Source organism: Ochotona princeps, chromosome 4 (genome assembly GCF_030435755.1).
Source record: "Ochotona princeps isolate mOchPri1 chromosome 4, mOchPri1.hap1, whole genome shotgun sequence".
Classification (NCBI taxonomy): Eukaryota; Metazoa; Chordata; class Mammalia; order Lagomorpha; family Ochotonidae; genus Ochotona; species Ochotona princeps.
The window spans coordinates 77,187,754-77,209,858 of NC_080835.1; the positions used below are offsets into that span (position 1 = coordinate 77,187,754).

A 22,105-nucleotide genomic window follows, 5' to 3' on the forward strand; every position below is an offset into this window, starting at 1 on the left:
AGCTTAAAAAGCAAGCCCGACCCCAGAGGGCGACACTCCGGAACTGCATGTAAAGACTTTCTGCCTGGAGCTTCCCGGACGAAATTAGATGTTGTACCTAGTTTGGTTACCCAGGAAACAGATGTCGCGGTTTGGGAACCGAGTTGAAGAGGTGGGTTCGCGAACCTTGGGGATGATTGTCCGTTACTTAAATTTCCCATTTAGTCTAACCGTGATATAGTACTGGAAGTCTCTAAACCTCTTTTCCTTGGCCTCGCAGTAATCCAAAAGAGTCAGGATTATTTTGATGTGGGCGGAGGGGAGAGTGGTGCAGCCGAGAGTCATACATACATTAATTGCTCCAGGTCACACAGTTTGTGGGAGATAAAGTTGGGATTAGGAGATGCTAGGCCGTCTCGGACTCTTTGCTCTTAACTGTTAAGGGCGTGCCACACACACACACACACACGCACACGCAACTTGAGGCACGTTTCAGCCAATACTTGGGTGTTGCAACAAGAGCACCAGGAAATCGAACCTTAATACGACTACTTTATATTCTGGGGTTTCTAGGGAAGGTAAGGCCCTATGTGAGAGGATAACTGGAGCGTTTAGGAAGGGGTTAACTAACCACAGATAGAATAAGGAAAACATCTGGGGCATCCCACGTGAGCACCTGTTGGAATCCCAGTTGTGAAAGGGCCCCCAATGCTTGAACCCCTGCCACCCTGTGGGAGACCCAGGCTCCTGACTGGCCTGGCCCACATCTGGCTACTGGGGCCTTTTAGAGAATAAACCAACAGATGGAGGAGCTCTAATTGCCTTTCAAATAAAATTACACCTTTAAAAAAATAAGGAAAATATAAACTGCTGATATACAATGATTTAAAATAACTGATAAATTCTTAACCCTTCCCGTCTTTAAAAAAAGGAAAATAATCGCATTACACAGACTTTGACCTTTAAATCATGTCCTTCTATAGGCTTGAAAGACCTCTCTCACCATCAACCAGCATGACATCGTCCAAGGCTTTGGTCACCCAACTTAACCAATTCTGGAACCTTCTCGACGATCTTGCTGAAAGTGACCCTGAGCGTTACAATAAATTCATCCAGCAGGAGCTGAGGGAGGGACAGCAGCTGTTTTCCAGCCCAGAACCACAATTCTGTCTACAAACCAGGATTCTAGTATGTATAGTGCCAGGGATGAAGGACTGTGTGAAATGATCTTGGAACAGCTAGAAAATGACCTTATACATTAGCTATGGCTACTTAAAAAGAAGAGAGGGCACAGCACAATAGCCTAGCAGCTTAAGTCCTCACCTTGGACCCGCTGGGATCCTATGTGGATGCTAGTTCATGTCCTGGCAGCCCACTTGCCATCCAGCTCCCTGCTTGTGGCCTGGGAAAGTGATCGAGGGCAGGGCAGTCCAAAGCCTTGGGACCCTGTGCCCACATGGGAGACTTAGAAGAAGTTCCTGGTTCCTGGCTTGAATCGGCTCAGTTTCAGCCATTATGGCCTCTAGGGGAGTGAATCAGAGGACGGAAGATCTTTCCACTGTCTCTCTTCCTCTGTGCATATCTAACTTTCCAATTAAAAAAAAAAAATCTAAGAAGAAAAGAAGAGAGAAAGATTTATATTTGAAAGGCAGATTTTACAGGTGAGATTTATCTTCTATCCACTGGTTCATTCCCCAAATGGCCACAATGGCTGGGCTGATCTGAAACAAGGAGATTCTTCTAGGTGAAGAAGCCCAAGGCTTCGGGCCCTCCTCTGATGCTTTCCCAGGCCATAAACAGGAAGCTGGATCAGAAGTGGAGCATGCCCACATGGGATGCTGACACCGCAGGCAGAAGTTTAGCTTGCTGTCTTACCATATCAGCCCAGCTATGGCTGCTTTACCACAAGGAAACTTCAGGGAGAACTTCTCTCCAAGTAGAAACACAATGTGGAAAAATTTGCTCAGGAGTAAATAGGAAATTCATTCATGACACAGTTTGGAGATCTCAAAATCAGACACTTTTTCCTGCTAGAATAAAAAGCAAAAGCAATATTATTTACTAGAGGACCATGGAATTGATGCTTCTTCAGATAAACTGATTTATCTGGTTGGAGAGACAGAAATGGTGAAATAGGGTCAAATGCACCTGAAACAACTGCTTGGCTCAGTCCCTGTTTTCCAGCAGTTCCTTTGGGAGCAGCAGTCAGATTTTGTTGTGAAGAGTGAGTAGCTTTAAAGAAACAGGGTACCTGTATAATTTACCATTATTTCAATAGTGGACTAAAATTCCTCTTCCAGATTGCCTTTAGAATATTGTCTTTACAGTTCTTAAAAACACTTGGTTCTGAGATGTGCAAACTTATTTGCTTCCTAGAAACCAAAAGAAAAATCGCTTTTTATCAATCTGTGTCAGTGGAAACGGATCCCAGCTCCCCAATCAACCACTCATCCAGTACCACTAAGTCTTGGCAGGCCAGAAGATGTCTTTGAAACACCAGGTACAACTAATTAACAGAGAAAAGGCACATTTCAAATACTTTATTGGAAATAAGCATGAACCAGATTTTACTTGGGACAAGCATTTCAGGTATTTTATTTCGTGACAATATAATGACAAATCAGTGTACTTTATGCAAACTTAATATTATCCAATTTTTCCAATATTTTTAACCCATATAAAAATGTCAAGGAATACCTTAATAGACTTTATACAGCACCATTTTCATTGCCTCTGAAAAAATACAGAAATAGAATTTCTATTTCTACCTCTCTCAAGAATACGGTTTTAATGACTACCTGACAATATCATTAGTGCAATAAGTTGTTTTTATGTCAAACCCTCTGCATGCACAGATGCCTACACAGTCATCGATGTTGCCTGCAACCCTGATGTTCTCCAGGCAGCAGGAAAAGACCACATGAAGAAAGACGAGTTAATAAAGATGACCATGCAGTGCATTGAGGAGCGACTCCAGGTCACACTCTCACACTCATACCACATTGCCAAATTTAGAATAAAAGGAAGCATTCAACGAATGAAACAAAATTTGATGGGTATCCAAACTGATTCAAAAGATTTAAGAGAGAAAAAAAGAATGGGTAAGTTGATGAATCCTTTACATTTTGCAAACTAAGTATGGATTTTAAAGGTGAGAAATTTAGAACAGAAAAAGGTAAAAATCAGATATAAGAAATCTGAAAAGATTTTTAAAATCCTGCCTTTTCAGCCCAAAACTTTGGAGAGCTTTAATTCCCAACCTAATTTAATTGTAGTTTTACCTGTTACACAAATATATATCATAGCTGATAACTTGAGAGTATCTTGTGATTTTTGTCTCCCCCTTTTTTTCTCTGAAGGACAAAATCTTGCCCAGATAAGAAGCAGTACTGGGAGCAATCCAGATCACTTTCCCCAACTCTTACTGCCAAAAACACAAGTTTCAGGCAAAACAGGATGTCTGATAGAAGAGATTTCTAGTACCGAAATCCAGGAGGCAATGACAGTACCAGCCTACGAATTAAAGATTGTGAAAGATGAGAATGAGAAGCCTCTGAAGATTGAAGTGAAAGTTGAATTACCTGGTATTAATTCGGTCTCTCTCTGTGACCTTAGTGTTTCTGAGGTAAGTTGAGTAGGTAATTTACTGGTCTTATGATAAATCCAGGGAATTGTTTCCAAGAGCCTCCATGGATACAAAAATCCTCAGATGCTGAATCATTTATATAGGATGATACACTTCTGCTATACTTTTTTTTTTAAGAATGTCATACATGCAGAGGAAATTTTTTTCAAGATTTTTTTTTTTTAATTGGAAAGTCAGATATAGAGAGGAGAGAGGAAGATCTGCCGTCTGTTGAGTCACTCCACCAACTAGCCGCAATGGCTGGAGCTGAGCCGATCCGAAGCCAGGAGCCAGGAGTCAGGAGCCTCTTCTGGGTCTACTCTATGTGTGCAGGGTCCCAAGGCTTTGGACCATCCTTGACTGCTTTCCCAGGCCACAAGCAGGGAGCTGGATAGGAAGTGGGGTGGCTGGGACATGAACTGACATGCATATGGGATCCCGGCAGGGGCAAGATGAAGACTTAAGCCACTAGGCTACCATGCTGGGCCCACTTCTGGTACACTTTAAATTATCCCTAGATCTTTGTAATGCCTAATGCAATATAGTCACTATGTAAATAGTTGTTACACTGTTATTTAGAGAATCATGAGGGAAACAAAAGGGCATTCATATCAGTATGGATGCAACCACATCCTCAGTCTAAAGTTAGCTGAATCCACGGATACTGAACTTAGAGATCTGATTCGGGGGGCCTACCATACTGTACAGTTGTAGAAGTTAACATTCACTATGTTAGGCTGTAGCAACAAATTTCAGAACTTCAGGACCCTCCAATAATTTTCTCAGGTTACACAGCAGCTAGCCTCTGCTTTTTAAGTCTCATGCATTTCAAGATCCAGGTGAGGGAGAAGCTCTCATTACAGCAGAGAGAGAATAGGAACAGTCAAACCATGCAGTGGTTTAACTATTCCACTTCAACTATGACATGCATCACTTCTGCTCACATTCCACTGGCCAAAGTTATAAGGTAAAACCCTAGACCTGCAGGACTGGGAGAGGAGCAGGCATTGTGAGACAGAAGGGCAAGCCTACGTGTGTACCACCAGTCACCTATATTTGAATTGCTGGTTCAAGTCCTGCCTATTCAGACCTGGTCCTCTGGCTGCTGCAGCCATGAGAGATGAGAAGCAGCACATGGGAGCTAACTCTACCCATCTCTGTTACTCCGCATTTCAAATAAGTAAATGTCTATTTTAAAAAATAGGAACTAAAAATAAAAACTAGGATTGGAGAATGTATCTTCTCAGCCACTCAAGAAACAACATGGTAAGGATGTATGAATTTACAGAGAAAGGGAAAATAGGAACAATTTTGTAGTCTACCACAGTTCACCCTTTTTGTCACACATAATTGCTTCTTACATAAAAAAAAAAAAAAACCACCTCAAATCCCATTGGCGGACTCGAAAAGTCAAGGATTTTCCCCTGTATTCTATGTTCTGTTCCTTTTGTGTCACACCTGTAATATTCAGTGACAAGTTATCTTATTCCCTCAAGCTCATCCATCATAGGATGTCAGTGGAGCAAATTTAATCCTAATCAATATTCTCACTTCACAGCAAGGAAAATGAGGTACATTATATAGTCCCTGGCACATCATTCCAACAGTCCTCGGGACAGATATTACAACCCTTTCCTGGAGGCAGAGGGCATTCTTACTAGCTCCCCTGGTCACCTGGCTGTCAGTTCCATTCTCTTCCCTGACCTTCAACAGCATCCCTTGGTTAGCCACATCTGGGAAATGTTGGGATTAAAGGATGTTTTCAATTTGGAAGTCACTAGTTCAAGCTGCCTGGTAGCATTTTGTTTCCAGCAGTGCCACACTCATTCATTTTAGACACACACATATCTCAAGATGTACTTCTTTACACTTAAAGGAAAAACTAAGGATTTACTGAAGTGTAAAGGGGCAAAAAGAACTGATTTAACCTTTCTGCAGACTGTTTTAATCAGCTTTTGTCAACCAAAAAATTCTCAATTTTATCCTTTACTGGTTAAAAATATAAGTTTCATTTTTCATGCAAGTCTTACAATGTTTGATTATCGTATTCCCTTCTAATTGCACTTGCCAAGTGGGCTATTGTTTTGCATAGTACCTTGTGAAATGTAGTCAACAGAACCAATACATGCTAGCAGCATCCTGTTCCCTACTACTTGATCTAAAACCACAGGCAAACCTAGGTATATTGTTTTAAAAACTACCGTGCTGGCTTCCTTCAGAGCTTTATCACTGTGAAACACAAGCATACCACATGAGACTCCATTCTGTGTCCTCGCTGCTCCATTTCTGGCCCAGCTCACTTTTTTTTTTTTTGAAAGATTTATTTTTATTACAAAGTCAGATATACAGAGAGGAGGAGAGACAGAGAGGAAGATCTTCTGTCCGATGATTCACTCCCCAAGTGAGCGCAACGGCTGGTGCTACGCCGATCCGAAGCCGGGAACCAGGAACCCCTTCCGGGTCTCCCACGCGGGTGCAGGGTCCCAATGCATTGGGCCGTCCTCGACTGCTTTCCCAGGCCACAAGCAGGGAGCTGGACGGGAAGTGGAGCTGCCGGGATTAGAACCGGCGCCCATATGGGATCCCGGGGCATTCAAGGCGAGGACTTTACCTGCTAGGCCACGCCGCCAGGCCCCCAGCTCACTTCTAATGGGCTAGAAAAGCACCCGCTGAAGCTCCTGGTCCCGGCTTCAGGCTGTTACCATGTAAGGAGTAAAGCAGCAGATGGGAGATACCTTTCTGTTAACTTTTACTTTCAAATAAATAAATCTTTTTTTTCCCCAAATACTTATTTTTAGTTGAAAGGCAGATTTACAGAGAGACAGAAAGATCTTCTCTCTGCTTGTTTACTCCTCCAAATAGCTGCAAGAACCAGAATTAAGCCAATGCAAAGCCAGGAGGCAGGTGCTTTTTCCAGGTCTCCCACATGGGTACAGTGCCAAGGCTTTGGGACATCCTCCACTGCTTTCCCAGACTACAAGCAGGAAGTTGGATGGGAAGTGGAGCAGCTGGGACTAAAACCAGTACCCGTATACGATGCCAGCACTTGAAAGTAGAGGAGTAGCCAGTTGAGTCACCATACCGGCTCCTCAAATGGATTAATTTTTAATTTATTATTCATTCTAAGTCTTGTGGTAGTAAGTGAGATTATCTAGGCAAAGAACAAGGAGAAACATATTTTAACCTGGAAATACTTTTCAATTTTTCATCTCAGAAATCTTGCTTTCTTCTTAGGATGATCTGTTGATTGAGGTCTCTGAGAAGTACAGACTGCATCTGAATCTTCCAGAATCTGTTGATACTGAGACAACTACAGCAACGTTTATCAAAGGGAAATCCAGATTAATTATCACCATGCCACTGGCATAAAACAAACACATCTGTCTTTTGGATTTTCACTAACATCATGTGAATTATATGAATCTCATAATGGGTAGAGATGTAGTGGTTTTAAAAAAATTTTTTTAAACATTCGTTTTGATGCAATTAAATTTTTTCTTCAGCTGTGACTTGACCCATATTTTCTCCTTAAATAAACTTAGCTTCAACCAACTATTAAAAATAGTGTAATCATGATGTAACTTCTAGTGCTCTTTAAGTAACAAAAATACTACTGAGGAGAATTCTATCATTTGCAAGTTAACAGATGGGAACTCTCACTTTATTGCTTGGGAAATCAATGTTAGACCTGTAGAATTTCTTTTTTTAAGATTTGTTTATTTTTAGTAGAAACACAGATATACAGAGAGAAGGAGCAAAGATTCTACATGCACTGATTCACCCCCGAAGCAGCCGCCAACAGCTAGAGCCAAGCTGACCTGAAACCAGGAGCCAGGAACCAGCCCCTCACCAACGAGGTCGCCCACATGGGTGCAGGGTCCCAAGGCCTTGGGCCATCCTCCAGTGCTCTCCCAGGCCACAAGCATGGAGCTGGACTGGAAGTAGAGCAGCCAGGGACACAAACCAGTGCCCATTTGGATCTGGCGTGTGCAAGGCAAGGACCCCAGCCCCTAGACCATTGCACTGGGCCCAGTAAATTTTTGCATCAGAAAAATACCCCACACAGTGCAATAAGTTTGTGTTACCTTGATAGATGGTGGTAGTGACAGCTTCCTTCAGTAATAAACATACTAGGACAAATACAACATTCAGACCCACGCTTGTGTTAACCTTTGTAGTGTCATTAAACGGCTCTACCAGGTGCCCCATCTACCTCTACAGACCTTTTAAAACAAAGCTGTTGCCTGGGGTTGGTATTGTGGTATTAGTAGAATGAGTTGCTGCAGGTCACTTCCTGAATGCTCCACTTCCACTCCAGCTCCCTGCTCATGTGCCTGGGAAAGCAGGTAGAGGGCCCAGGTGCTTGGCCCCTTCACCCAAGAGGATGAAGCCCCTGGCTCCTGTCAGCAGTCTGGCCCAGTCCTGGCTGTTGTAGCCATTTGGGAGTGAATCAGCAATGAAAGATCTCACACTCTCTCCCCCCAATCTGTGTGTGACTGTGCCTTTCAAATAAATAAATCATAAAAAAAGAAAAAGACCTGTTGTCTGTGGATGTGGATGACACACAATGCAGTAACAGTAACTGGCTGTTAATGCACATCATAAGCAAAATATATCCATCTCTAATGAGGGAAAAAAGTTACTTTTGTTCTAAGAAATGATAGATTTCAAAAGTGAAAGGCTTTTCAACCCTCATTGATTTTTTTGAAATACAAAGTAACAACTGTCCAGTTTAAATTCAAACTTTAAACATCCCTTACCTATCTTACCTAGATGCAAAACAGCTTCTTTGTAGTTTTTACATCAACGTAAGATACAACAGTCCTAATTTTTATTTGACTTTAGAAAGTGTTAAGTATGTAACAGAAATTCTCAGTACTATGTGATATTTAAATATTATTTCCTTAAGCCTGGCCTAAATTTGAGTTGTCTTCTGAAAATAGTCTGAAACTGCAGTGCCCAAAAATTAACAAACCTTACGTTTTCCCCCCCTCAAAAAAATTGTTAACCTGTCTTTTCCGTCTATAAAAATAATTTGCAGCCAAAAAGCTTGTGGCATCTTCAATTCTTAAAAAATGCAGGTTTCTGGGCCCGGCATGATAGTGTACTGGTTAAAGTCCTCGCCTTGCACATGCCAGGATCCCATGTGGGCGCCAGTTCTAATCCCGGCGGCCCCGCTTCCCATTCAGCTCCCTGCTTGTGGCCTGGGTAAGCAGTCGAAGACGGCCCAAAGCTTTGGGACCCTGCACCCGCATGGGAGACCCAGAAGAAGCTCCTGGCTCCTGGCTTCGGACTGGCGTAGCTCCAGCCGTTGCGGCCGCTTGGGGAATGAACCATCGGACGGAAGATCTTCCTCTCTGTCTCTCATCCTCTCTGTATATCGCCTTTCCAATAAACAAAAAAAAAAATGCAGGTTTCAGTTTTTCTTCCAGTAACTTTTTGAAGTTCCCTCATATTTCCTAGAAAAATCCCCTTAACCACTGAATTTCAACTGTCACACTCAGCACTTCAATGCTATTTGTATCAATGTGTTTGTGTACTTACCCCTTCCCTAAAAGCCAAACACTGCTTCAGAAAGGCACTGATAATGAAGCATGGACTAGTTTAATTTGAATCTTAACAGGCTTTTTTCCCTTCAAATTGGAAATACTTTGAGATGGAAATTATCCTTTATTTATAAACTATATTTTTTCATGGTTGGCCTTATGGAATGGCAGGTATAGTCACAACGTGCAATGCCAGCCTCACGTATGGGTGCCAGTTTGTGTCCCAGCTGACCACTTCCGATCCAGCTCTCTGCTAGTGGCCTGGGAAAAGTAGCAGATAATGGCCCAAGTGCCTGGGTCCATCCCACTCATGCGAGAGATCTGGATGAGGGTCCTGGCTTCATCCTGGCTCAGGGCTGACCACTATGGCCATCTAGCAAGTGATCCAGCAGATGAAAGATGTGTCTCTCCCTCTCTAACTCTGCCTTTCTAATAAATAAACAAATCTTAAAAAAAAAAAAAGATGATAAAGAACAGCTATATTTTTCTACAAACTTGGTTTTAAATCATTTACCAGAAACAATTAGGATTTTATTCCAGAATGTGTACTTTACTAAGTGATAAACTATTTTTCTTGGACTGTGTTCCCATCCTCTCTCGGATGTTGCTCTATACCTTTTATAGACCATGGCTTGGAACAGTACAATTTCACAATTGCAAACCTCAGAACTGCAAGTAAATTAGCCCACATAGCCAGACCACGTAGCCCCTATAGCAGACACAGGGTACTACAATAATTCCTTGAGCTTAACATGTTAGCTTGTATTCTCAACTCAGTCCTTATCTTACCAATTAGATATAAACTCAAATTTTACATCCATTGGGGTCTATATGGTGATATAGTGCACTAATCTGCTTGTGCTGCCAGCATCACATATGGGCATTATCTTCCTATCCTGGCTGATCCACCTCTAATCCAGCTCCTTGCTAATGCCAGCGGGAAGGCACTGGAGGATGGCCCAGGCCTTGGGCCCGTGCACCCACATGGGAGACCCAGAAGTTCCTGATTCCCAGCTTAAGACGAATCCAGCTCTGGCCTACTGGCCATTTGTGGCATGAACCAGCAGATGAAAAATCTGTCTCACTGTAATTCTTTCAAGTAAAATAAATCTTAAAATAAAAACATAATAAAAACCACATTTAGAGCTTATACATAGCTGTCCCTGGATCTTAAATAATTAAGTGGGAATAGTACTCACCAATGGATCAAAAATTAGACCAGACACATTAGAAGCATAATGTTTAATTTTTAAACAGTCTTATTTAAAACAAAAATACTATTTCTTACAGTTCTGATTAGAGAAACAGACTGACTCTAGATTTTGATTATAGCTCAGATTTTTTACTCAGAACAATTTTGATCATAAAACAATTATTTTTTATTCTTTTTTCAAGGGAACAATAGAGCCACAGCATTAGCAAAGAATGAATTATCTTTGAAGTTTCGCATGTTTGAACCATGAGATTTGGCTCGGAGTGATGATGGTCCCTTGTAATAAGCTTGTTCCTTCTGCATCATCTTCAGTCCAACCTAAAATTCTAATTACTACAGCCAGATTATTGGATTGCTTTCCTAATGTTACTGCAAGGTAAATGTTTGTGGAATATGTGGAGTGTCACTTGTGCACCATGTGGTAAGGAACATTTAGAAATAAATTCAACACTGCAATGCTTAAAAGCAAATTTCAGGGACCAGCTCCACATATCACATATACAAGGAAGCACTAGATTTATTTTAGATACGCATAAATATCTCCACTTACTAAAACACATCAATTCAACAGAAAGTCTGGAATTGTGATAATGTTCCCAGTTCATTTTTATTACATTGAGTATCAGTCACTTCCTCCTTCCCATCAAAAAAAAAAAAAAAAAAAAAAAAAAAAGGCAAAAATAATAAGTTTGAAAAAAGTGTTCAGGCTGGATAGATAAGCTAGCCACAGAATTGATTTTCCTTCCAACAAGATTTTAGGGCTTGCTTATTTTACATGAGACAGTGCTGGGTTGGAAAGATAGAAAACACTTTTTTAATACCTTTTTTTAAAATTTATCCAAGTAGAAATAATCAAAATGGGCATCACTCTTACCATCTTAAGCAGTTACCAATGTATCCCTTCCCCTCTTTACAGACAGGATCCAGTTATAAATGGACTTTGGCACATCCATATTTTACATATGTACACTTATTCTGTATATTCCCATAGTTATCTGATAAGAGTTTTCCAGAACTATCTCAATAATAAATTCTACCGAGTAAATTCATCTGTTACTAGCTACCAGTTGATCTTGGAAAATTCCCTATACATCTTTCACAATTTTGGTTCAATTCTCTATGTTCTTTTATGTGGAGGTAACTATAAAATTCTGCTATCAGAAATACACTCTTAAGTTTAAATAAATACCCACATAAATTCCCAGTTATACCACATATCTGATTTATGTTTGTATTTTAAGGAGAAAAATCATTTAGGTATCCATAGAAACACAAAGTACAGTTGGTTGAAAAAGTCTACGAAACTGCTGATGTAAAAAAATCTCACTTTCCTTGAAGTTCTCCACCCTTCCTATCCAGGATAAACCAACATCATGCTAACAGAAAACCTTGTGAAATTCCAAAATCAAGCTTGCAGCTTGATTTAAACCAAGGTTAAATTTAAAATTCAAGCTTTCCTCAAGAGAAAATTTTTTTCACTTTTCTTTCCCTTACACGAAAGCAGAATATTTTGGGCAATTAAAACTCCAAGGTGTCAGAAGTTACTTTTATGTTTTTAAGGAGCTACAATTCTTCCCATCCAACATTTCCTCATGAGAATACTTAATCCCCAAAGGGCTAGGCTATCTATCCCTTGACTATGAGTACACAGTAAAATTTGGTGTTATGATAATCATTAAGTGTGTACAACACTTGACTATAACTGCCATTTAAAAAAATTCTGTAATGCCAATTACAAATAACTTATCTGGGCATATTCAGTAATAAAAATAACTAAATGGTTAACTTTCAAAGAACCATCTGTTTAATGACATATAAATATCCTGATAAGAATGAACCAGTGTCACCTGGGAGAGTCTAGAAATTCTCTGGTTAATTATAACAACATGGTCATCGGCTTTTCAAGGTACTTCCTAAACTCAGCAAGCCACTGGGCTCCAACTGCTCCATCTACAACTCGATGATCGCAGCTGAGTGTAACAGACATCATGCTAGCCACATCAAATCTAGAGAAAAGCAAAAAAATTGTATTAAGATTCGTGAAAGCAATCCCTACATTTAAGGCTATAATCATCCCAATGTTCACTCCTACCTCATACACAATCCCACTGAGCTGATATTAATTTCCACCTAGTCTTCCTGTCTCCCTAAACCTTTAGTGCAGATTAACACTTTGGAGAAACAGACCAAACAAGACACCTGGAGCATGGCTTCATACATTCAGTTTATCACCAAATCCTGCCTTCTACCTTTTTCACAAACAAAAGTTTATTGAAATTAAGTCACACGAACTGCTCACACTGCAATAGCACACTATTTCTAACAGAGACCATAAGGTCCACAAAATCTAAAATATTTTTTTAGATTTATTTTTATTGCAAAGTCAGATATACAGAGAGAAGAGACAGAGAAGATCTTCATCCGATGATTCACTCCCCAAGTGAGCTGCAACGGCCGGTGCTGCGCCAATCTGAAGACAGGAGCCTGGACCCTCCTCTAGGTCTCCCACGCAGGTGCAGGAACCCAAGGCTTTGGGCTGTCCTTGACTGCTTTCCCAGGCCACAAGCAGAGAACTGGATGGGAAGCGGGGCTGCTGGGATTAGAACCAATGCCTATATGGGATCCCAGCACTTTCAAGGTAAAAACTTTAGCTGCTAGGCCACTGCACCGGGCCCAAAATCTAAAATATTTACTCTCAGAGTGGGAAGGGTAGGCATTTAGCCTACTGGTAAAAACAACCATATTCTACAAGGGAGTACATGGGTTCAATTCTCAGCTACCTCCTTCCTAATGCAGACCCCAAGAGGCAATGGTGATGGCTCAGGTAATTGGGTTCCTGCCACCCACAAGGGAGACCTTGCTTGCCCGTTTGCAGCTCCAGTCTTTGGGCTCACCCAGTCGTGACTGTTGTAAGCATGTGGGGAGCTCACTTTTTGACTCTGCCTCTCAGATAAATAATTTCTTTTTTTTAGAGAACAAGTAGGAGCTGGCAAGATGGCAACTGGCTAATCCTCTGGCTGCAATCACTGGGATCTCATATGGGTTCCGGTTCTAGTCCTGGCTGTTCCACTTCCCATCCAGCTCCCTGCTTGCGCCCTGGGACAGAACAGGATGGCCCAAAGCCTTGGCACCCTGCACCCATGTGGGAGACCCAGAAGAAGTTCCTGGCTCTTGGCTTTGGATTGGCTCAGCTCAGGCCATTGTGACCTTTTGAGAAGTGAACAAGTGGATGCAAGATCTTTCTGTCTCTCTGTAAATCTGCCTTTCCAATAAAAATAAATACATCTTTTTAAAAAATGGAAGAAAAACTAGCATGTCTTGAAGCAACACTTCCCATCCCAAGTAAGATTAACTGCGTTTAACAAAAAAGTTGTTGCCATGAGGAATTTCACTCTATATCTAAGTCCGACAACATGAACCCCTGATACATCATACCAATCACTAAAACCAAAATCCAAACCAGACATATAAAAAAATTAAAAACGAAAAAAAAAAAAAAAAACCCAGTATAGTGTAATGAATTCTTTTTCCATTGGGCACTTACCCTTTCTCATTATCTGCTGGTACCAATTTATCCTCGGAAGCACCAATTGCCAAAATACATGCTTGAGGTGGGTTAATAATAGCAGAGAAATTCTTAATTCCAAACATTCCTAAGTTGGAGATTGTAAAAGTGCCACCCTAGTGGGGGAAAAGTAAAGATTTTAAAAATAAACAGGATAATGTTCAATGAGAAGACCTTCAAGTAGCCTTTAAATATTAAGGCCTGGGGACCAGCACAATGGTGCAGCTGGGTAAGTCATGGCTTGCAACGCTGACATCTCCTATGAGAGTGCCAATTCAAGTCCTGGCTGCTCTGTTTCCAATCCAGTTCCCTCCAACGCATCTGGGAAAGCACTGCCATCCATGTATGTGATCAGGATTGAGTTACTGGCTGCTGGCTTCAACTGGCCCAGACCTGGCCACAGCCACCATTTTGGGAACGAACCAGCAGATGAAAGATCTGAATGGAAGCGAGTATTTGGCCTAACAAAGTGACACTTGTACATGTGCACCCCACATCAAGGTGCTGCAATCGAGTCCTGTCTCTACTTCCAAATCCAGCTTCCTGCTAACGCACACCCTGGGAGGCAGCAGCTGACAGATCAGGCACTGGGTTCCCTGCCATTATGTGGGAGACCTGGATTGACTTCCAGGCCCCAGTTTCAGTCTACTACAGCCCCAGCTGCTGGAGGCACTTAGGAAATCAATCAACAAGTAGATTATTCTCTCTCCTTGTCTTTCAAATAAATTGGGGGGAAAAAAACTTATTTCTTTTTTTTTAAAAAAGAAGACCAGAATGGAACACCTATTACCACAAATATATAGCCATACAATATGAAAAAAGCATACTACTTTAGGACATGAACTAATTTTTATTTATCTTTTTTAAGAATCTTGAGTCAGAATATGTAGCAGAAATCAAAACGTAGGAAAAAAATAAAAGCTTTATGCTGATCTTAAAAAGAACCTAAACCTTAAAATTTGGAAGGTAAGTAAATAACACCTTACCTGGAATTCGTGGGGCTGTAATTTGCCCTCTCTTGCTCTGCTTGCTAAAGAAACAACATCATTAGCAATGGTTTCCAGTCCCTTGATATGTGCATTAAACACAATAGGAGTGATGAGTCCTGCAGGAGTGCTGACGGCAACACTGACATCAACAACATGATTCCTGTTTAAGAAGAAAAAGAAACCTAATCAATCAGCATCATAAAGGGTGACATTTAATCAAGAAACTTTTAAGAATCACTTTTTACAACAGTTCCACCTAGAGGGAACCTTGTTCCACTTTTTAAAAAGATTTATGTGTTTTTATTGCAAAGTCAGATAATAGAGGAGGAGAGACAGAGAGGGAGATCTTCTGTCTGATGATTCACTCCCTAAGCAGCCATAACGGCCGGTGTTGCACCGATCTGAAGCCAGGAGCCAGGAGCTCTTCCAGGTCTCCCATGCGGGTGCAGGGTTCCAAGGCTTTGGGCCGTCCTCGACTGCTTTCCTAGGCCACAAGCAGGGAGCTGGATGGGAAGCAGGGCTGCCGGGATTAGAACCAGTGCCCATGGGATCCTGACATGTGTTCAAGGTGAGGACTTAAGCTGCTAAGCCACCACGCCGGGCCCATTGTTCCATTTTCACACTGCCAGGTGTCCTCTGCTGGACTTACACTTTTTACAATGAAAGAGGAATGCATCAGTAGGCTGCTTTCACGTATACCCTGTAATGCTCCCCCTTCACCAACACAAAGATGTTGCAGGGAAAACGGGAAAAAGGCCCAACCTTCAATGAGAACCGACGCCAGCACTCCCAGACTGTGAGCAGATCACTGGCTAGAGCTGAGTCTCTGCAGGCAGAGCTGGAGCAGGTGATGGAAGGAGGAACAGCACCTGAGGAAAAGCAGCAGTCCCGAATGCATGCGCACTGGCAGTGTCTCAGAAGAACCTTAAAGTAAAATACCTAATCTCTATCCTAGGGGATCCTCAGCATCCAAGCCCCATCTCAGAATACCCTTTTGACACTTAAAAACAAGCCAACAAACAAAAACCAGGGCCCAGGGCAGTAGCTTAGTGGCTAAAATCCTCGCCTTGTATGCTCTGGGATCCCATATGGGCACTGCTTCATGTTCCAGCTGCTCCAGTTCCTTTTTGGGGCCTTGGAAAGCAGTCAAGGATGGACCAAAGCCTTGGGACCCTGTACCCATGTGGGAGACCTGGAAGAAGTTCATGGTTTTGGATCAGCTCAGTTCCGACTGTTGCAGTTGATTGGGGTGTGAATCAGTGGATGAGCGATCTTTCTGTTAGCCTATCCTCTCTATAAATCTGCTTTTCCAATAAAAATTAAAAACAGCTGAATTCGGGCCCGGCGGCGTGGCCTAGCAGCTAAAGTCCTAGCCTTGAAAGCCCTGGGATCCCATATGGGCACTGGTTCTAATCCCGGCAGCTCCACTTCCCATCCAGCTCCCTGCTTGTGGCCTGGGAAAGCAGTTGAGGACTGCCCAATGCACTGGGACACTGCACCCGCATGGAAGACCCGGAAGAGGTTCCAGGTTCCCGGCTTCGGATTGGCGCACACCGGTCCGTGGCGGCTCACTTGGGGAGTGAATCATCGGACAGAAGATCTTCCTCTCTGTCTCTCCTCCTCTCTGTATATCTGGCTGTAATAAAAAATGAATAAATCTTTAAAAAAAAAACAGCTGAATTCACTTATCAAACCGCTTAAAAGATAAAACTATGATATGTGTGCCTGTACTGACTTGATAACAGCACTTTGTAGCAGTTTTGAGTAACTGGTATCAGTTTCAAAATTCTGATGAAAACAATATCCTAGGCTATATATAAAAACTAGAGTATGACGATTTATTGGACACTAGCTACAAATGCAGTTAACATTTGTTTGATTCATTACCCACATTTATAATAGGAACAAGTGCCAATTTCAGAATTCAGGAGTCAAAAAAGATACTCCCCATCTCAACCAAGTTCACAACTCCTACATTGTACTCAGTTTCCTCGGGGTCTACAAAAGGGCCCTTGCTAAAGTGTTCTGCAGTAAGGACAAAGAGCAGGGTCAGTGCTGTGTCACAGCAGGAAAACCAACCACCCACAACGGGGGCACCCATATGAGCCAGTCTGAGGCCCACTGTTCCACCTCTCATCCAATTCCCTGCTAATGCACTTGGGAAAAGAGCAGAGAATGGCTCTAATGTTGGGGCCCTTGCATCCACCTGGGAGACCCTGATGAGGCTCCTGGCCAAGCCCTAGTCAGTGCAGCAATTTGGGGAGTAAAGCAGCAAACAGAAGTTTTCCACCTCTGTCACTCTGCCATTCACATATTAAAAAAAAAAAAAAAAAAAAAAGTAGGAACCTACCCCAAAGAAATAACAACATGCTTCCACATAAAGAATTGTATGCAAATGTTCATTACGAATAGCATAACTCACAATAATAAAAATACTGTAAACAAGCAGAAAATCACTGAAAATGAGCAACTACAAATGGAAAGGAATGATATTTGTAGGAGTAATGGAAATTTCTAAAACTAGATTGTGGTAAAGACTGCAAAACTCTGTAAATTTAACCAAGAAATCAAGGGATTCTATACTTCCAGATGATGGATTTTATAGTATACAAATTATAGTAAATTAACACTGTTAGAAAAGTCTGTATGGCAAACACACTGAGGACAGGAAGCACCATTAAAAAACCCTTCCTTCCTTCAGTATACTCACAATCTACATGGAGAGATGAACTATCGACAGACAGAAAAATAAGAAAGCAAAACCAGGACAAAATCTGTGTTGCATTAACCAATGCGCCAAATGACTACCCATCTAATGTTGAGAAGGAGATTCAAAGTGAGGGCTTATCTTTGGATCTTAAGTGAAGTGGAGTCTGAGCTAGGCTTTAAACACAAGTATGATTCCCACAGACAGGATGAGGCAGTACAATATTGTGGTTCAAGACTAGGTTTCAGTCTTGGCTCATGTAACTGCAACTAAACTCTTGGTTCATACCTGCCTGACGTTAGGCAGGTAACTTCTCTGTGCATCAGGTTCTTCATCTGTGAAACTGGTACAACAATGCTACCTACTTTACGAGGCTTTCATGAGAACTGAATAAAAGAATTTACGCACACGTCATATTTTGGCTGCTGTGATGATGATCGTCATGATGACGTTGCGGGAAAAAAATGCCTGGAATATATAAAGGAAGGCAAGGCCACAGTAACATGCTGGGAGAGAACTGAAGAAATGTCCAGTAATCATGGCTAACTCAGGCAGGCACAGGAAGAGGAGGGTTTTTACAGCAGTGAATTAAGCTATGGATGCTGTAACATGTACGCCACTTTAGGCAACAGAAAGCTGTCTTGTGAGTCAGTGGTTAAGAGAGCGCTACAAACAGGAAGACTAAAAGTCTGTTTAATCATCTGGGTTGAAAGATGGCCCTTCACAGACTCCAACACCTGCTGGTGTTCTAGAGGACCAGGGCTAGATGTGGGACTGACTAGGCTAGGTCTCAACCCCAACTGAGCCATGTATGAGCTATATGTGGGTATGGACGAGCCGTGGCTGGGCTGAAACATCCAACAGCAAGAACCACAAAGGGTTGAAGGCCAGTTAGGAAAAGCCACTGTTCCTGCCAGGACAGGAGGTGAGCTGAGTAGTGCTGGCTCATGGACCCAATGGTATGCGTGAAATCTGGCACTCGGAGGGGTTCTGATGGAGGAGCCTGGGCAACTCCTCTGGCAGGACACAGACCCTGCAGGTAAGTGCAAGAAGCATGGAGGGAAACAGCCCAGAACAGGTCATGGAAAGTGTCCCACTGGCAGACATTTGGCATGGGTCGGGGGCAGACCAGGCTGAAACAGTTCACGTCATCCACTGGCAAATCCAAATGCCGGAACAGAGTGTAGGTTGAGCCAGGTTCGGTCGTGACAAATGCAGCGCACAATATGAAAGGCCAAGGTGAGGTGACCTGTACCAGATGTGACCACAGCGCCCAACCAGCACACGTGAGAATCAGGAAGGGAGAGGGCAGAGCCAGCAGGAGAATAAGGGGTGGTTCCCTTGCTGGACAGCTACTCCCACTGGAGAGCGTGAGCTGGGATGAGGGTAGACCAAACTAGGCAGGGCTACAACACCTGTGGGCCTCATGTGGACTAAATCAGCGAAAAGCCAGACTGGGCTGATTATTCCTACTGGTGCAATCTACAATTAGAGTGGGTGAGGGTTGGTCGGGCTTAGCCACAGCATCAGCTGGCAGAAGCTGACACTGGGGACTAATTCTGTCAAGTTAAACCACAGAACCACCTGGAGAGTGCATAATCTGGGAGTGGCCTGGGAGGGAAATAGTGGGCTCCTCTCTCTTGGGTTACCACCCCCCATGGGAGGGCACGAAAACCAGGACAGGGGCTAGGGTGGCTAGACAGACACCCAACAACATCCGTGAACGCTGGATAGTTGAGCCGGTTAGATGGAACAAGGTTTTAATACCCATTGACATGTATGAGAGCAGAGGGGATGTAGGACAGACTGGACTAGTCTGCTGCACATACTGGCAAACCAGAGTAGGGGGCGGGCCTGGTGGGGGTTATTGTGGGTCGCTCCAACTAGGCTGCAGCTCCCACTGGTTTATGTGAGGGCCAAGTATGTGCTGGGCAGAATCAGGCTGGACTGCAAACACCCATTGGTTCCAGTGGAAGACAGGGATGGAAACAGAACCAACCCAGCAATTGCAACCACCAGCTGATAGGGGCAATGTACTGTGCCGGACCCTGTGCTTGCTAGTACATACAAGAATCTGGTCTGGGAACACCTCAGACAAAGTTTCTTTGGGGATTCCCCCAATCGAGCTTCCGGACTCAGAACCCTAACCATAAAAACACAGAGTACAGAACAAGTCAATCAACCACCTCAGCTATATGCTGGCAATGAAAATACTGGGCAAACAGAGACTCTGTGATGGACTATGTCAATCAGTGGATTCTCCAATGACCGCATCGTGCTTGGAGTGGTGAGAGTGGCAGCAATTCAGAACTGTTGAACTATCAAAACCACTTGAGCAAGACCCTCGGAGCATGCCCCACATCTGGGACCTGGGGTGGGTGGGAGACTGGGTGGGGCTTCTTCTTTAAAATCCCCTTTTACGGGCCCGGCAGCATGGCCTAGCGGCTAAAGTTCTTGCCTTGAATGCCCCGGGATCCCATATGGGCGCCGGTTCTAATCCCGGCAGCTCCACTTCCCATCCAGCTCCCTGCTTGTGGCCTGGGAAAGCAGTCGAGGACGGCCCAATGCTTTGGGACCCTGCACCCTCGTGGGAGACCTGGAAGATTCCAGGTTCCCGGCTTCGGATCGGCACAGCACCGGCCATTGCGGTCACTTGGGGAGTGAATCATCAGACGGAAGATCTTCCTCTCTGTCCGGCTTTCCAATAATAATAAAATCTTTAAAAAAAAAATCCCCTTTTACATCAGATATATTAAGGAAACAATACAGAACTAATTGTCTTCCGGTAGTGCTTGAACCTTTTTACCCTAAGTATGTCAAGATTGTCAAAATAAATAAATAAATAAATTCAATATATATATATATATATATATATATATATATATATATATATATATATAATACAAAAAAAAGATGGCCCTTCAAAAAATACGTTAATGAGGGATTCAAAAGGTTCACAGAAAATGGAAGTAAAAGATATAATTTTTTTTGTAGCAAAATAATTTTGAGGTGCTAGCGTTGTGATATTAACTAGTAAAGCTGCCGCCAACACCAGTACCCCACATGGGCACAAATAACTCATGATGAACACATATGCAACAAGCCGCCACTGTAGGCAGTCATTAAAACCAGGTTAGTATCCATAGTAGTGCTGGTCACACACGTGTGCACACATAACATCAAAAGATAGTAAAACGTTGAATATGAACTAAATATCCACAGGAATGTTACACATATGTATATGACTTTACAACTACGTATTCAGGGTGAATATGTGAGAAATGTCCATCCCGTGCGCAGGCTAGAAGGATGGTGCTGCCAAGAGGGCATGGAAGCAACTCCTTGCCCCATCCATCTCTTCATCTGATGTCCAACTGTAGTTTTGTAATATCCTTTGTAATAAACCTAAGTAAGCATTACCCCAAGTTCTGTGAGCCATCTTGGACCTACAGAGGGAGTCATGGAACCCTATCTGTAGCCAGAGAAGTAAGGCTGGTCAGGCTTGTAACTGGCATCTTAAGTGAGGGCTGGCTTGTGGAACAGAACCCTCAACCTATGTGACCTAACAGCATCTTCAGACAGTGCCAAAGCTGAATTAAATCAGCTGGCACCCCGCTGTAATCTGCTACAGAATTATTTGGTCAGTATGAGAGGAAACCCTTACCTCTCATACAGACCCATCCAGTCACAATATAGAGTACAAACGAAATTGTTCTTCCCTTTCTGAAAGATAATGGAAGCATCTATCTATGCACTAGATAAGGTCCAAGCACAGAAGTCAGAATCCTGACTCTAGCCATCCTTCTCAGGGCATTACTGAACTCAGCAGGCCTCAGCTTCCTCATCTGAAAGAGAGGAATGAAAGTACCTAACTCATAAAGTGGTTATAAGGAGTAAACGAACCACTATGAAACACATTGCATACCATGCCAGCCACGTGTCACCATAATATTAATGGTGAGTGTTTTCCATTTTATTCCCAAAAATTCAGCAGAATTCACTGGTTTGAAATCACCTTCTTCCTGCTTTTAATTAAACATATCTTATGCTGATCTTCCTTATATAAACTTGAAGAGTTTGTAGTCTTTACTAGTTAAATTGGCAATATCTCAGAAATAATTCTGTGTTGTTCTCAAGTTGCTTCACTCAAGGCAGCCATCTCCCTCTATAGCCCATATCTCCTTAGCCCCAAACTTCCTAAACAATCACACCACAGAGAACACAGGAAGACTGCTGCCATACACACACACACACTCTTTCCCCAGTTACACTTACTGTCTGATAACTGTGTCCATCCAAGAAGAATTTGCTTCGGGAACTTTTAAACATGCCAAAGCTGAAGCTTTTATGATGAAGTCATTGACAGAAATTTTGCTTTTGCCTGCTAACATCTGTAAAGAAAAGAAATCATTAGTTTCTAAAATTCCCTTCACCAAGACTGAATATGTATGCGACAAGGACGAAAAGAATATTCAAACATC

At 42.6% G+C, this 22,105-nt stretch overlaps 2 protein-coding genes across 3 annotated transcripts in view; one reads left to right on the forward strand and one right to left on the reverse strand.

Moving 5' to 3' along the window:
* Positions 1-5: 5 nt before the first annotated feature.
* On the forward strand, positions 6-7,068 carry PIH1D2 (PIH1 domain containing 2). Its single transcript, XM_004585061.3, has 6 exons — positions 6-151; positions 963-1,167; positions 2,356-2,479; positions 2,835-3,080; positions 3,339-3,604; positions 6,839-7,068. The coding sequence occupies exons 2-6, from the start codon at positions 994-996 to the stop codon at positions 6,971-6,973; spliced, it is 945 nt and encodes a 314-aa protein (XP_004585118.2). The 5' UTR covers positions 6-151; positions 963-993; the 3' UTR covers positions 6,974-7,068.
* Positions 6,451-22,105, reverse strand: part of DLAT (dihydrolipoamide S-acetyltransferase) — a 40,274-nt gene continuing 24,619 nt past the window's right edge. Inside the window, exons 11-15 of one of the 2 annotated variants that reach the window (XM_058663912.1) lie at positions 21,900-22,015; positions 14,915-15,077; positions 13,908-14,044; positions 12,211-12,369; positions 6,451-6,914 (exon numbers count right to left, since the gene is read on the reverse strand). In XM_058663912.1, the coding sequence (XP_058519895.1) occupies positions 12,240-12,369; positions 13,908-14,044; positions 14,915-15,077; positions 21,900-22,015 (546 nt within the window). In that variant the 3' untranslated portion in view covers positions 6,451-6,914; positions 12,211-12,239. Of the gene's footprint in view, positions 6,915-10,785; positions 12,370-13,907; positions 14,045-14,914; positions 15,078-21,899; positions 22,016-22,105 lie in introns of those variants that run through there. The other variant, XM_004585059.3, reaches the window with a different exon arrangement.